General features: G+C 30.3%; 1 protein-coding gene across 1 annotated transcript; it reads right to left on the bottom strand.

The window, feature by feature from the left end:
* Positions 1-557: 557 nt before the first annotated feature.
* LOC134261795 (uncharacterized) lies at positions 558-10,494 on the bottom strand (the record flags this gene model as incomplete). The annotated part of the gene is made up of 6 exons (XM_062744193.1): positions 10,374-10,494; positions 10,043-10,082; positions 7,365-7,679; positions 6,714-6,911; positions 6,360-6,595; positions 558-678 (listed from the first exon to the last, which is right to left on the bottom strand). Coding segments are annotated over exons 2-6 (886 nt in total), but the record flags the coding sequence as incomplete, so codon positions are not given.
* Between the last annotated feature and the right edge of the window lie 5,479 nt (positions 10,495-15,973).

The following is a 15,973-nucleotide window of genomic DNA, read 5'->3' as shown; positions in this document are numbered from 1 at the left end:
CATTTATTTCAAGTCTCATCACAATTTTTGCTTGAAATGTATCAGAAAAGTATAAACAATTTTCTACTATAAAATGATTAATTTTAAAAGAACCTTAAATTTTTTGAATGTTCTAAAATTTTATTTGAATTTCAATTTGATTGTAATCCTGTAAAGAAAAATATGAATACACTTTGTATTTAAATGGCCCTTAGTCGAAATAATAAATTGTATGCTATGTGCAATTACAAGGTTTTTGATTAATAATATTCTGCTGAAATATGTAACTGTGTCAGTATTTCTGACTGATCTAAATAAACTGTTTATTCGCATTGTAAAATATTTTCATAATGCTTCTTATTGTTCTCTATGTATTTAATATTGTCTTTATTTTTATTATCTTTTTTATTTATTTATTATTTTTTTTTTTTTGCACAAGAAGTGCACTGTTCAAATGTCTTTGGTAAACCTTTAAACGGAATTTGTTTATGGATATTTTCTGCTTCATTCTCCCTGTAGCAACAACATAAATATGATTATATGAATAATTTGTAACTGTTTATATTAGATGCGCTTACTTCTCATAATTCCGCTTTTCGAGTACTTTCTGTTTGTGACCTTTTCCATTTGTTCAAATTTCTTGTTTCGTAAGAAACATATGTTTCTCCGAAGGGTCCCTTTGCTGAGTCTATCAATTGCCTAAAACAATAATACACGTATTCTTCAAGAAAAACTTTCAGAGAGATCAAAATAACAATTTAATATGGAGCATTCATAATAAAAAAAATAACTCATTTTCAAATGATAACAAAATTTGATGGTTAACGCTAAACATATGAAAGTTACATGAAGAATAACTGGTATTTAGAGTACTTTGAAAGACATATGATTCAATTTTGTTTTTAATAATATTTAGAGTCAAGTTACATGAGGGATAACTGGCAATTAAAGTACTTTGAAAGGCAGATGATTCAATTTTGTTTATAATAATATCTAGAGTCATAATTATTTATATTGTGTACTTATATGTACTTACGGTTGAATTACCTCAATTTTGAGAATTTTTCAATCATAATTTGCGTATAGGGTTGAAATTACAAACTTTGAGTCTTAAACATGCAAGTGAACCTGCAATAAGATAGAATCCGCGGGGTCCTGCAAAAGGGATTCAATCCCTTTAAGCAAGAATTAACCATTTAACTGACGACTTTCATGAAAAAATAAACATAAATTTTGTAGAGAGTTACAAAAACAAATGCAGAAATCTAGAATCTTAAAAATTGTGGAAAATTTACTGTTTTCTTATACTCTTGTACATTAATATTTGCAACAACAGTAGAATCATTAAATTTTCTGGGCAACAATTATCGTGGATTTCTTAAAGAAGAAAGTTCATCAACTCCATAAAATGACTATGTACATAGATCATCAAACTAACCTCTACCGTTCATGGTAGCTCAGTCGGTAGAGCGCTCGCTCCGTGATCGGGAGGTCGTGAATTCGTATCTCGGCCGCGACTGACCTAGTCGTAAAAATGAGTAGAATATGTTCCTTCGCCATGCGCTCGGCACTATGAAGTGAAAGTTGCGGGTCTTTCGGATGAGACCTTAAAAACCGAAGCCCCGTGTCAGCGGCAGGTGTTAGCACGATAGAGATCTCTCACTGCTCAATGGCCCTGAGTGTCGAGTAAAGGTCAAAATTTGAAGCCCTTCAACGGCATACGGTGACGTCTCCATATGAGTGAAAAATTCTCGAGAGGGACGTTAAACAATATACAATCAGTCAATCAATCAAACTGACCTAATATCATTGTGTCACTAAAACATCAATATGAAGCCGAAAGAATTTTGAAGAGAAATGGGCACATTCACTTAATGAATTAATCTCTGACACATTTTTTTTTTCATTTTATGATTAAACATTCTAACTCTAGATACATCCTAGAAAGGGGTTACGCATTAAAGTACCGACCGAACACAACCTAACACCAGAGCGAACCCAAAGAGGAACCCGGGTTCGCTTTGCGGGTTCGCTCGGTGTCCGCTTCGGGTTCACTTTCAGAAATTTTGGGACCGCTCTGTGTGCGCCTTGGGTGCGCTCAGGGTTCGCTCCGCGTTCGCTCATGGTCAGCTCTGGGTCCAATATAGCGTACTTGGCGTTCGCTCTCTGGGACAACTTTGCGCAATGATGCGTGAAGCGGACCTCGCTTTAATCGCACCGCCAGTAAGCCCCCACCCCATGTATATTCCAGTACAGTAATGGTATTTCGGAATCTATCATTGTTGTTTTGGCGGCGATCGATACATATACACATTTCGTGTATACAGTGAAATTATGGAGAACATTGATAAATTTTTTAAAATTCCACTGTACATTCGACGTATATTTAATTAATATTTCATTGATTTCTCTGCACTCTTAATTTCGAAAAATGTTATTTAACAGAGGGCTGTAAAACATTCTTTTTTTAATTCATAACGAAAAACAAAAACGGAAGAGGAAGAAAAGGTGATGAATTGATTTTTAATGTGTCGAATGGTGTACAAGTGAAACTGACGAAAGCATCTAAACTAAACAGTTCAAATTTATGCCTTATATACATGTAGTTCTAAATAATATTCATTAGTCTTTATGTTCTGCTAGATCGTAGTTTTAATGTTTGAAAAACACTGAATTATGATATCTATAAATTAGCCTATTGTAGACGTAATATATTTAGGTTACTTTATAGTAGTTACACATTGAATATTCGAAATGTATATTTACCGGACCTTTTCTAAAAAAGAAAAACAAATAGATTATATCAGATCTTTATTACGATCAGAATTATGGAGCGAGTATGATTTTTATCAGAATGAAAAAATTAAAATGACAATTAATAATTGTTCTCCCGATAAGAATATTAATATGCTGTACCCCCTACTTCACATACACACCTTAATGAATTTGAAATTATTTTTAAAAATATTTTTCAATATTTAAATATTAATAAATATAGGAAAATCAAGACAAAAAAAAAATAGATCCTAGCTGTAAAATCGCATCGTATAACTAAATTTTAATAACAAAGCCTGATGTTATTTTAGACATTTCTATGAGTCGTCCTACCCATTCTGTACTCGAATTATTTTCTATTAGACTAAAGCAGCTTATTTCGTAATAATATACATGCCAATGTACATGCACATTGAAATTTATCATGCCCAATTAAGAAGATCAATAATTTTGATGTGAAATTTGATTAATATGAAAAACCATGTTAATTGAGACAATGGAAATAAAATAATTGAATATTGGGCACGTACATGTACGCTCGACATATTCATGTACTGTATCTTGAGATAATAAAATTATACGATTTGTCAAATCCAGTTATTTTTTCTTCTTTTTTTTTGTCCTTTTATTTTATTAAAAATTGAATTCTCAAATATTTTCTTTTTTTTCTTTTACTCATTGACTGATATGATTACCCAATTTATATTAATTTTTATCAATCAATACTGCTAAAAAAATAATGATAAACTAGATGAAATCTCGTTGCGAAATTGTTTAATCGATGAGATATGATTCTGACTATGATATTTGTTACAAAATAATATCTAAGACTCACTTGATTAAATTCTTTTGATTTATTCAACAATCTCAAATACTTATAGATGAAAGTGATTTGGCCCCTCTCGGTCCCTAATTTGAGGGGCCAGACCCTTTTCTTGATTTCAAATGAAAGGTCTCGTGATTTTGAACACTTTTTGTTCAAGACCTATTCACAGATCTCTTTTCGTTAAAGAGATATCTTGCATGAAGATATTTAGGGGCCACCAATTCAATTCCTTAATGTGGCGATTTTACAATATTTAAAACGATGCATATTGTTTGGAACATTATTCTGACCATCCTTTATTCAACATTGCTTATATCAAAATATTTCTCCTATTCGAGATATAAACCGACAAACACTTCATATTCTGGCCCCTTGTGACCCCTAATTTCGTAATGCATGATTAAAATTTTATACGATGTTGTTGCAATTCGTTAAGATGAATACCTTTTAATCAGTAATGTATTACAAAATATATATCATTAAAGAGTTATAGATGAAAGACGTTTGGCCCCTCTGAGCCTCTATTTTGAAGAGTCAGCCCCTTTTTCTTGATATCAAATGAAAGGGCTTTTAAATTCAAAGACTTTTTGTTCAACGCTTATTCAGAGATTTCTCTCAGTTGTGGAGATATGCTGAATGGCAATATTTGGGGCTACCCCTGAACGTCCTTAATGGGGCCATTAAAAAAATTCACAGTCTGCATATTGCTTAGAACATTATTCTGGCTATCTTTTGTTCAATATTGCTTATCAAAATATTCCCCCCTTTTGAGATATAAGGCGTCAAAGATTTCACATTCTGGCCCCTTGTGACCCCTAATGACGTAGCATATTATCTCAATTTTATAATATATTGTTGCAAATCTTTAAGATGAATATCTTTGCTTCAGTAATATTTAACAAAATATCGATCATTATAGTTATAGATGAAAGACTTTTGGACCCTCTGAGCCCTTAATTTTAGGGGTCAGTCCCTTTTTCTTGATATCAAATGAAAGGTCTTGTTATTTAAAAGATATTTTGTTCAACACTTATTCAGAGATTTCTATTCGTGGTGAAGATATGTTGAATGGAAATATTTAGGGGCCATCGCTCCAAGTCCTTAATGGGGCCGTTTTACAAAAATTCAAAGTATGCATATTGTTTAGAACATTATTCTGATCATCTTTTGTTCAATATTGCTTATCAAAATATTCCCCCTTTTTGAGATATAAAGCGTCAAAGATGTGACATTCTGGCCCCTTGTGACCCCTAATTACGTAACATATGATCAAAATTTTATAAGATATTGTTACAAATTGAAAGGGAAGATGAATATCTTTGCCTCTGTAATGTATAACAAAATATTGATTAATAAAGGGATATAAATGAAAGAGTTTTGGTCCTTCTGAGCCCCTGATTTGAGGGGTCAGCCCTTTTTTCTTGATTTCATATGAAAGGTCCCGTGAATCTGTACAACTTTTCATCTATATGTTTTAACAAATTATGAATAGATACGAAGATATAAAACAAAAGATGTCAAATTTTGTGAGATGTTTCCGAGACATGTTTTTGGCTCTAACAGGCTTCGGCGCCTTTTGCGCTATGAAAATTTGGACGCCTGCCTGCAACTCAGCGAACCTTTCCTTACTTTCACTGAAAATCTTGAGTCAATATTTTAAGTGGTTCCGGAGGAGTTTTCGGGACAAGCCTACCCTCTAAAAATCAGAAAATCATCCATATCTCACGACCGGAAGTGACGTCATCGACGACTAAAATTTCCGACAAGGTTCAGATAAATATCTATCAGATCTGAAAGTTTGGTGAAAATCGGTCAAGCAATTTTCGAGAACTCGCGTGCACAAAATCGGTAAGAAAAAAATAGAATAATAATAGGGAAAAAGAAACCGAACGAAAACAATAAGGTTTCCTTGGAAACAGAAGACCTTGATAAAATAAATAGGTAAATTGTTTAATCGCTAATCCTGATTGACAGCTCCGTAAAGAAAAACCTAACACACGTTCACTTTCTGGGACCGCTACTGAATTGGGGTTCACCCTCTGGGTCCGCTTCGGGTTCACTATGGCTCCGCTTCGTGGTCACTCGGGGTCCGCTCCGGGTTCGCTCGGGGTCAGCCCTAGCGGACCCTGAGCGAGCCCCAAGCGGACCCAGTGCCCGGGTTAGCTCCGGGTTTGCTTTCTGTTGGGTTGTGTCTGGTCGGTACTGTATATTAAATAGCAGCATAACAATCCTGGTCATTTTTCGATATTTTTTCAAGATTGAAAGAAAACGACAAATTTTATGACGTCATTATACGTAGAAAACCGCAAAAGGTACCTCACGTTAAATTTCCATGCAGTCACCAAAGTTTCAACTAGAAGAATCACATGTTTCAATTCTAATTGGGAACCTTGTTCTACATGTATATTTTTGGCTCCCATGGTACACGTTTATTATTATAAATGTTTAACAGAGCAAGTACAAAATCCTAAGTGAACCTTGTTCACATTAATAGGCGTTTTGGAGTGTATTCCAGCAATGGGTACTCATATGATATAAAAGAAAATGTGGCTCCCATGGTACACGTTTATTATTACGTTGATGAAGGTGTTTACAAATGTTCCTAATATTGAGCTGCAATGGAATCTAATGATTTCTCAAGTAGGTCTCTAAAATGTACATCAAGTACTTATGTTAAGGTTATATCATCTGCCTTTAATCGGGGAAACGTTTTCAGCCAAAGTATGGTTACTTTAACTAAATAGTATATTTTTTATTTCTTTCTATCTGATCTTTTTACCGTTGTGAGATCGAACCATCGACTCTCGAATTCTTCTTCTGACAGTTGGTTCACTTTTAAATGACAAAGGAAATTTCGGTGTTGATGAATTCGTTCAATATCATCTCCTTCGCCTGTATTTTCCAAATTTGGCTCAACATTCCAACCATTCACCGGTGCTTTAACGGTTGTGGTATTGCGCAAAAGTTTATAGAGAAGTGAAATGTCGAAATTTTTGGAAGAAACTAATCCATTTTCTAAAGAAATAAACATCAACTTATTGTTAGAATAAGAAGGGCAATTCATTTACAGGGAATAATGTAAACCAAATTTTATTTAAAATGATAAGGTGGGTAATGAAGTGTAATCACATACTTGGGAAAAGTTCTTGCAGCTGGTCATTTCTGCATTTCCAGGAATTGCGTAAACCATCTTTGTACTTAGAAAGATGGCTTGCAAGACAATTTGGTGGAATTAGTCTATCAAATATAAAACGAAGAGCCCCCTTTGCCATGCTTTCACATTCCTTGTAGCGTAGAAGGTTTAGTTCCTCTTTGCAAACTGCATTGACGTCTATAAAGACATTAAATAAAAGCCATGTATAATGTTATCTTTTTATAATGATTTTTCTATAATCTTTTAAAGAAATATTCCTAAGAAAACATGATTTTCAAGAGAAATAAGGTTCTCCCGGATAGGTACTTTTGTTTTTGTTTTTTATTGTTTTGTTTTATTTTGTTTTGTTTGATTTTCTTGTTTATTTCTTTAACAGTAAGTTATCTTTCCCATCTACATGACTTAGCTTTTTGTATTTGTAAAAAAAAATCTGTTCTCCATTTGTAGCCCCCATCTTTAGAAGCTGTTTCTCTTACACAATTTTTTATCTTCGTTTTATCTATTTGTCATTTCTTTTAAAAGTTTTTGAAACCTAAACTTCCAAGCAAATTTAAAAAGAAAAAATATCCTACAGTTAATAACATTTTAAGCAATTGATTATTATCATCATGAATACATCTTTTCACTTACCCTCCAAAACATACAGTGAAACCACGTTACTTTCCACATAATTCCTTTGCTGGTGGACCTGGCGGACCTCTACCCTGTATTTTCCTTTGTCAGAAGGCTCTATTTGATTTATTGTCAATCGACCAGTATTTGATAAGCCCTGACAAAAACACTCATCATATTTTGAGCTTCCAGTGTCCAATTTCGAAAAATTATCGTTGACAAATCGAGTCCACGTTAGTTGACCAATGAAGCTGGTGTTGTCACATGTTGCTGTTATTGTTACACTACCCCCAGGACTTATGAATACTGTTTCAGGGGTCAGTTGTATCTTATCTAAAAACATGTTGGGTTTAGAATGATGTTGTTGTTAAAAATCGCTGAATATTACAAATTTACTGGTGAAACTTTTAAAACAGATAATACATTCCCATCAAGTACTATCTCTGTATATTCTATTAATTTTACACTCTTATACATCTGTATTTAATATATATATATAATATTGCAAACCAAAAAAAAAATATTAAATTTATTTGAAGAAGTATATAAAATCCTTTTTTTTTTGTTTTCATAAGATTTGAACTACAAATTAACATATCTTATCTCATTTGTTACTTTAAATCTAAGAGAGGGAAATTGTTGCATATCCGTTTATGTACAACGCTATTTCTTTCCTTGTGTTATGACATATTGTATACGGGGAAATTTTGTCTCCCATTTTATTTTCACCTCATTTGGGCGAATTTAAAACGGGGCGAATTCAAAGAATACAGTATAATTTCTTAAACAAGACTAGGACTGGGCGAATTTAAAACGAGGCAAAAATGTTTGAAACAGTGAAATGGCGAAAATAAGACGGGGAGAAAATAACCCTGTATGCAGTATTCAGGATGACTATGTCCTTAAAATTGTGTATATACATTATATTCAAATCTTCATCCAAATACATTGAGCCTAAACTATTCTATTTATTTCTTGAAGCATTTGTCATTAGAATAAAATATAAATTAAAAGATCCCTAAATATATAATACAAAAACATAGCATCAGGAATACCTAGATATGAAGTAAAATGGATACTGAATGTGTACTTAAAGGCGGGATGGCTTCATCGCAGACAGCGATGTGCTAATTCATGATAACTGTTAATGAATGAATAAGATATATGATTTACTTAATTTGATCTGTCATTTTATTATTAGGCCTCGAACACCGAACCCGATTTCGTCGTTATCAATTTTACAGAGTACAGGCCTATGTAAATCATTCAAAATTTAGGTAAATATAATTTAATGTTTTTAATCTACTTTCTAGAATCAATTTTAATATAAAATGGATTATTTGTACTTGTTACTTGGACAGGTCAGTTAAACTGTATTAACCCACACACTCAAAACCTCGACAATGTATATAAAAGTGTGGTATAAGTTATACAATTCTGTTTTAACACAATGATACGCAATTTATATGCTGTTTAAAAATTATTTCAAATAAGATATTAAACTTCTACAGTTACATTCCTTTGAGAAATTTGAATCATTTTGAGGCGTCATTACTTTGTTGTGAAGGGTTGCAAAGAGCAAGAGCCATTTTGGGCATTATTAGGACCTGAGAATTTCCAAAACCAAAACCGCTTAGTTTAAGTTTCAGTTGCAAATAAAGTATTTATCGCTAAGAGTGTTGTGACCACATTTCTTTTAACCATGACGTAATTTTCCCTCTAGTAAATGCATTATGACGTCATAAAATGCGTCATTTTCCTCAAATCCTGTAAATTCCTTCAAAAATCGACTAAAGTTGAAGTATTTTTTTTTCATATAAAGCACAACCTCTGATCCAAAATATGCTACTACATAATGAAAGATCTGTTTCTGAAGATCAAAAAACACGTTTTATTTTTTTTGGATCGTGGGCTGTGTTCATATTATAATTCTTTGCTGAAGGTAGTCAAATACGAATGTTTTCTGCAAAATTCAAGAACATAGCAATTTCTAGAAATCTGTTTCCCAATATCTGGAAATTTTATTATAGGAAATAAAAGCATCAAGTGTCTACCTTATTTTATACATGAAATGGGTCAGAGTGTGGTAGTTAATTGATTGATATAACTACAGGGCCATATTAAGCATTAGATAAACCTAGCCCTTTATACCTGTGCTTGGCAATTACGGTCATTGAACAGTGAGGGATTTTTTTTTGTGCCAACACCTATCATAACACATAAATTGGTTTGTATGGTCTCATCGGAAGGACATATCTCTATGTCCAACAGTGTCATTTGAATTTGCAACCTTAGAACTCCTTAGTCCGTGGCTCTAGAGCAAATGATGAGCCACTTGACCACCATAAAGATCAAATAATGTATGTACAAAGTGTCAATGAATCAATCAGGGTCTTGCGGAAGCTTCTATGACTTCTATATGATTGATAAATTCTTCTTTGTTACATGTATATTCAACTTCACTCTTTAAAAAGGGTTACTAATAATTTGACATTAAACGGAAGATTTTAAGCGTCAGAATTTATTTTAAATTGTTATACATAAAATTATATACTCCAAATTTAAGAAAAAACGTATTTAAATTATCGTCCTCTATGAGGAAGACTTATTATCAGGAAAAAAAATTCAGAGTTGTAATTTTTTTTTCAATGAAATTGATTAAGTGGCATGCATTGCAAGAATTTTGAAAAACTTACCCGTTGAGGATGCCATTCTTAAGCTTCGGTGTAATTCGCACTGTCAAAAATTAAAAGGAAATAAATCTGTGAATGTATACAAAATTTACTTGAAAAAAAATTGGAAAAAGGATATAAGAACAGAATTAAATGAAGAATGTTTCTGAAATTGGGATTTGCATCAAGTAACAAAAATATGCTATAATTAAAAAAGCATGTCAAATGCAGGCATGACTTGTACTGATTTAGTTTATTAGGACAAGAATCTTTCAGCAAGACAACATTCTGAAGTCAAATTTTGAAAGCCAAAGTAAAAGAAACCTACCGATTGAAATTAATTTTATGATATTACCTGTTTTTTAGCATTCTTTGTTGTAGGAAAACTATGGAAATATCATATAAAAAATACGAACTTCTTAACTGCACCAAGTTCTCGTCGGAAATATGCACTGTGATCATTCTGCCTCTTTAAAAGTATTACTAAATCCGTATTGTGAAAAACTTCCTTGTGTTATCTTGAATATTCTAATTTACATTTGTGTATTTATAATTGACTTCCAAGTACTCCATTAACATATCCACAAGGATAATACAAAACATTCAAAAAAAAAAATTTTACGTCATACAAATTTCTAAATTATCAACAGTATCCAATTCTTATATCTTGTGAATATTAACCACCATGTTAGTGTTTTGCTTTTTCATTCAATGAAATTCACAAGAGTACATTTCATCAATGATTGTTATTATTATTTTCTACAATTAAGTCAATATTGACCGTCATACAGTGTACATTGTGGGAGTGAAATTGTTTTTAACACAATTACTTACCGGAATCAACTATTAACAAGCAGAAACCCATTAAACTTTGCTTTGCAGGTTTAAGATCGTTAAAATTAAATAATGATTACAACAGTTACATGTTAGATATAAAAGATGTCTTTTTAAATTTATGATATCTGTAATTTACAAACAAGATTCTAAACATTGCATAATTACTGAAACATGTACATGTATCAATCACAATAATTTGAATCAGAAATCAATTGAAAGTAAACTCTAAAAAAATTAATATTTTACAACAAATGGATGAAACACTTAAAAATACAAATACCAGAATATATTTTACATTAAATATTTTAAAATTTGTTCTGACTATTTGTGATAATAAATCTTATTTTCTTTTCGTTCTAAAAAAAATTGAAATTGAAAAACAGCCAAAAAAAGAGAGAAAAAAAAGGAAATAAAGTCTGTTTCATGGTCTTAACATTTTTCCTAGAAAAGAATATGTCTATTCGACATACTCTCCAAATGAGAGAAAAATCAAGATAACAGAAAGAAAAATATATCCTATTAATTGTTTAAGATGTAGGAGGGTCATTAAAAAAGTTCGCAGATTTTAGTCCTCATTTTTTTTTTATTAAACATCATATTATATCCAAATTTTTAGTAGCAAATTCGAATAATTTTAGTAAAATTATTTGATTATATCTTCATATTTATAATAATTATTAAAGATTTAATATAGCAAATATGGGGTCACGGAGCAACGTCAAAATAAGTATTTTAAAATAATTTTTACTTTATAATACTTGTAGCCATACCTGTATAAATGGAACTGAAATAAAATAAAATTTACATGTTTGAATATAGTCCTGATGCACTACTTAAGATGTTTTTAGCTAATATACATTATTGCTCTCTTTAAAAGATATAACTTTTTAAATTCAGATGGACTTGATTAAAAAAGCCAAAAGACCATGATATTGGAAGACGTCATGGAGCAGAGAGTAACAATAAAATTTTCTTTTGCATTCGGGAAACTTCTTTAACAAACTTAAAAAGTTCTCTATAAACCAGAACATGTATGAAAAATAACCAGTGCAGTGTATTAACTTGAATAAAACAAAAATACAATTCGTGAGTTAAAATTGGACAATGGATGGTCTGTAAAGAAACAGGTTATCTATAAAAATCTTGTCAAAAGAATCAAGAACGTCATTAAACGTGATTTACGCTTCACTGTTGCGGAACAGATAGAGTCACATTTAAACTGCCAATCTACATGTAGTTGAGCTATTTGCACAATTATTACCAAACTAGGCATCAAGTGTTATGGATACGTTTTTATGAATTTAAACGCTTCAAACCGTGTAAAAGTCGAAAAGCGGAGTAAATTTGAAAAACTTTCTCGACGTTGTTTTTGACGTTACAATTTTAGTTAACCGTCCTCCGTCGTAGCAAAACATGTTGGTTTGAAAATTGACTTACATGAGTTCTATTCAATCAAAGTAATGAAACTTAACACTTCGGCAGAATTTATAATTTCATTTACGAAAATGCATTGATCTATCATCTTTGTATAATATTATGACGTTATGGAACATTGTCTACATATATTTTTTATGAACCTCGTATGAAATTGATATTCTCGCACTTTTTTGCCATAATCTAAAAACATCTTTTGTTTTAAGGAGGAACAGGACCTTTAGCTGAAAAAATTCCTGTCAATGAATTTTTTTCGTATTTTTTTATATTTCTAAATTATAAGGTACTTAACATTTTAAAACGGTACCATCATGATTTCTTGACTCATTTAAAAGATATCACCCCATAAATACCGCTTCTTTATTTCAATGGAGTGATACTCTCATCTCTTCTGTTCTCTCTCTCCATAATTTTCTTACTCTCTCTCTCTATCTCTCTCCATCATTCTCAAATATTTGTGTATATTCACAGTGTTTACTTATTTGAAATCAATTGTTTTGATTTTACAGTATTTGTGGATAATTTCTGCATAATCAGCTTCATGACAAAAACCTCATTTGGAAAAAAATTCTGTCAATAAATATTTCTAAATTTATATTGAAAACCATTCATCGTAATTATTTACTGCATAAATATCACAGGGTGAAGCTTACCTCAATATCGCACAGGACAGCGTTGAATTAGGTAGTATGATAATTCACGTTTTTTTCCAATTGCGGGAAATCAACTTGACGTCAATCAAAATATTAACATTCAAAAATCTAAATAGTAAACCTTTGCTACTAAACACGAAAAAATATTAATTTTTAAAAATTAAATATTTATTACGATACATTGACTTACTTGTTTATTATGAAATAAAAGATCATGTGTGTGTGTACTTGATTTGCTGCACTGAATTTATAATATGACTGTCAGACTGCACAGAAACAAAATTCTTAAACCTTGCAAAAAAACTGAAAAATGTAAAAATGTGATACATGAAAATAATTTATATACGTAGTATTATATAAAGAACAAGTATATATTCACATTTTAAAATTTCAATTTGATGATTTTCCACTCATAAATTTATTTTGAAAGTAAACAATGTACGTAAAAAATGTTTTTACATGAATGGATGGAAAAATACCCGGCCTTCTATATATCAATATAGAAATACCTTAATACCGATTTTTCATTTTTGAAATATACCTTGTTTAATAAAAATAAAACGTCAGAATATATTATTACATTAAATATTAATAAAATTTATTGTTCTCTGATAATTAATAAAAACTATTTATAAATCTTATTTTAAATTTACACATTCTTTAAAAAAATAGAAATTGAAAATTACAGCCAATAAAAAGGAGAAAAAAAGGCCAATTAATACAGTTGTTTCATGTATCTCACACAAAAGCATATTTCCTAGAATTTGAAGTCAAATATGTCTATTCGAAAGTACTCCGTGCAACAAAAATGAGAGCAAAAATGAAGAAACAATGTAAAACGTTTACAAAAATATCAAATTAACCGTTGTTTAGATATGCAAGACACAAATTTTAAAAAAGTTAAAGGTTTTAGTCTGTATTTTTTTTATCAAACGTTTTCATATTAAAAAAATATCCAAATTTTTAGTTCAATGAAATTGATTAAGTGGCATGAAAGAATTTTGAGTAAAACTACAATTTGATTATATCTTAATTCGCACTTATAATAATTATTAAAGATTTAATCTATGCAACATATTTACGAAAAAAAAAAATTGGAAAAAGGATATAAGAAAGATAATTTTTAGAATTTATTTGGATAAATAACATAAATGTATAAATGGAACTGAAAAAAATAAAATGCACATGTTGTGAATATAGTTTATTAGACAAGCACTACTTAAGCAAGACAACATTTAAAATATACATTAAAGAAACTCTCTTTTTAAAAGATATACTTTTTAAATTCTTTGTTGTGAACTTCATTAAAAAATAAAAGACCATGGCATAATGGAAGTTCTTCGGATATGAGCAGAGATCAACAATAAAATTTTCTTTTGTATTGTGAAAAACTTCTTTGTTATCTTGAATATTTAAAAAGTTTACATTTGTGTATTTATAATTGAACATGTATGAAAAATAACAAGGTATTAATTTGAATAAAACAAAAATAAATTTGTAAATCATAAAATTTCTAAAATTGGTATTGCAATTCTTATATCTGTAATAAACCAAACCATGGTTATATATAAAAATCTTGTCAAAAGACATTTCATCAATGAACGTTATTAAACTTATTTTCTACGCTTCAATATTGCGGAACAGATATACAGTGTACATTGTATATTGAAAAAGGCTACAGATTACCTACCGAGAATCAACTATTAACAAAAATCATTAAACTTTTTCAGGTTTGCTCGTACTGCAAATAATGATTACAACGCTACATGGCTTGCATATAAAAGCTGTCTATTTAAATTTAAACGTAATACACGGATTCTAAAATTGCATAAGTAAACATGGTATTACAATCAGAAATCAATTGAAAGTAAACTGCAAAAAAGGCTGCAAATGGATGAAACACTTAGAAATTTGTACACGTACTCACACGCTTTGTAATATATTGAAAAAAATCCTCGCATATATTTTGGCCTCGGTTTTGGATTTTTCTACCATTTGTGATAATCTCGGGCATTATTACGGTTTAAAAAATCATATTAAATGGAAAAACAGCCACAAAAGGAAATAATATTTAGCAGCAGTTTAAAAAAGTAATCATACTACATTGGTTCCTATTAAATGTTTAAAGGGTCATTAAAAAAGTTCGTAGATTTTAATTTTTTTTTATTTAATACTATATCTAACAGTTGTAGCAAATTCAAAAAATAATTAATTTGAAATTATTGTCAAGATCGTTAAAGATTTAATTATTTATCCAACTGTTTTAAACGAAATAATTTTTTCACTAATAATACTATTTAGCCATAATAAATGGACACTTTTTTATATATTAGATGCACTCAAGATGTTTTTAGCTAATATACATTATCTCCAATGAAAATTTTTTTTCAGAGTATAATTAATAAATAAAGACACAAATTCGATTGGTTATTTTCTTATCTGGATTATTGATACATTTTTAATGATTTTTTAACAAACTTAAAAAGTTCTGTATAAACCAGAAGCATTATGAAAAATAACCAAGGTATTAAACCAAAAATAAATTTGTGAGTGTAAGGGAGTAAATTGAACAATGATGTCATGTCTTAAAGAAACAGGTTTATATAAAAATCTCTTTTAAACGTGATACATGAAGTCACTTATCAATTGCTAATTTCAGTGAGACGTATACCCATCATACTGTAAAATCCGAAACGCTCACGGTTTCAACAAACCAACTAAAAACGTATTATATATATGAAACATTAATTAATGCAGTTGCACGAAAGCATTTTTGTACACTATACGCTGTACATGTACATACAATGTTGAGGAATATCTCGGGCATTATTACGGTTTTATCATTTATTAAATGGAAATTTTTCACATTCAGGAATATTACAAGGAAACTGAAATATCTTTAATGAAATAAAAAGTACCTGATTTATAAAACAAATAATATACAATTATTCATGATTTACTCCTAAGCTTTTCTTACATGATATTCATTAAAAAAGACTACCAAATAAGTTTTGTTTATTTTACTGTTTGC

This window comes from Saccostrea cucullata, unplaced genomic scaffold (genome assembly GCF_032062105.1).
Source record: "Saccostrea cucullata isolate Sc308-1 unplaced genomic scaffold, CSIRO_AGI_Scuc_v1 ctg10837, whole genome shotgun sequence".
Lineage (NCBI taxonomy): Eukaryota > Metazoa > Mollusca > Bivalvia > Ostreida > Ostreidae > Saccostrea > Saccostrea cuccullata.
The sequence above is the reverse complement of the archived record's forward strand: the minus strand, read 5'-3'. Positions and strand labels throughout refer to the sequence as shown.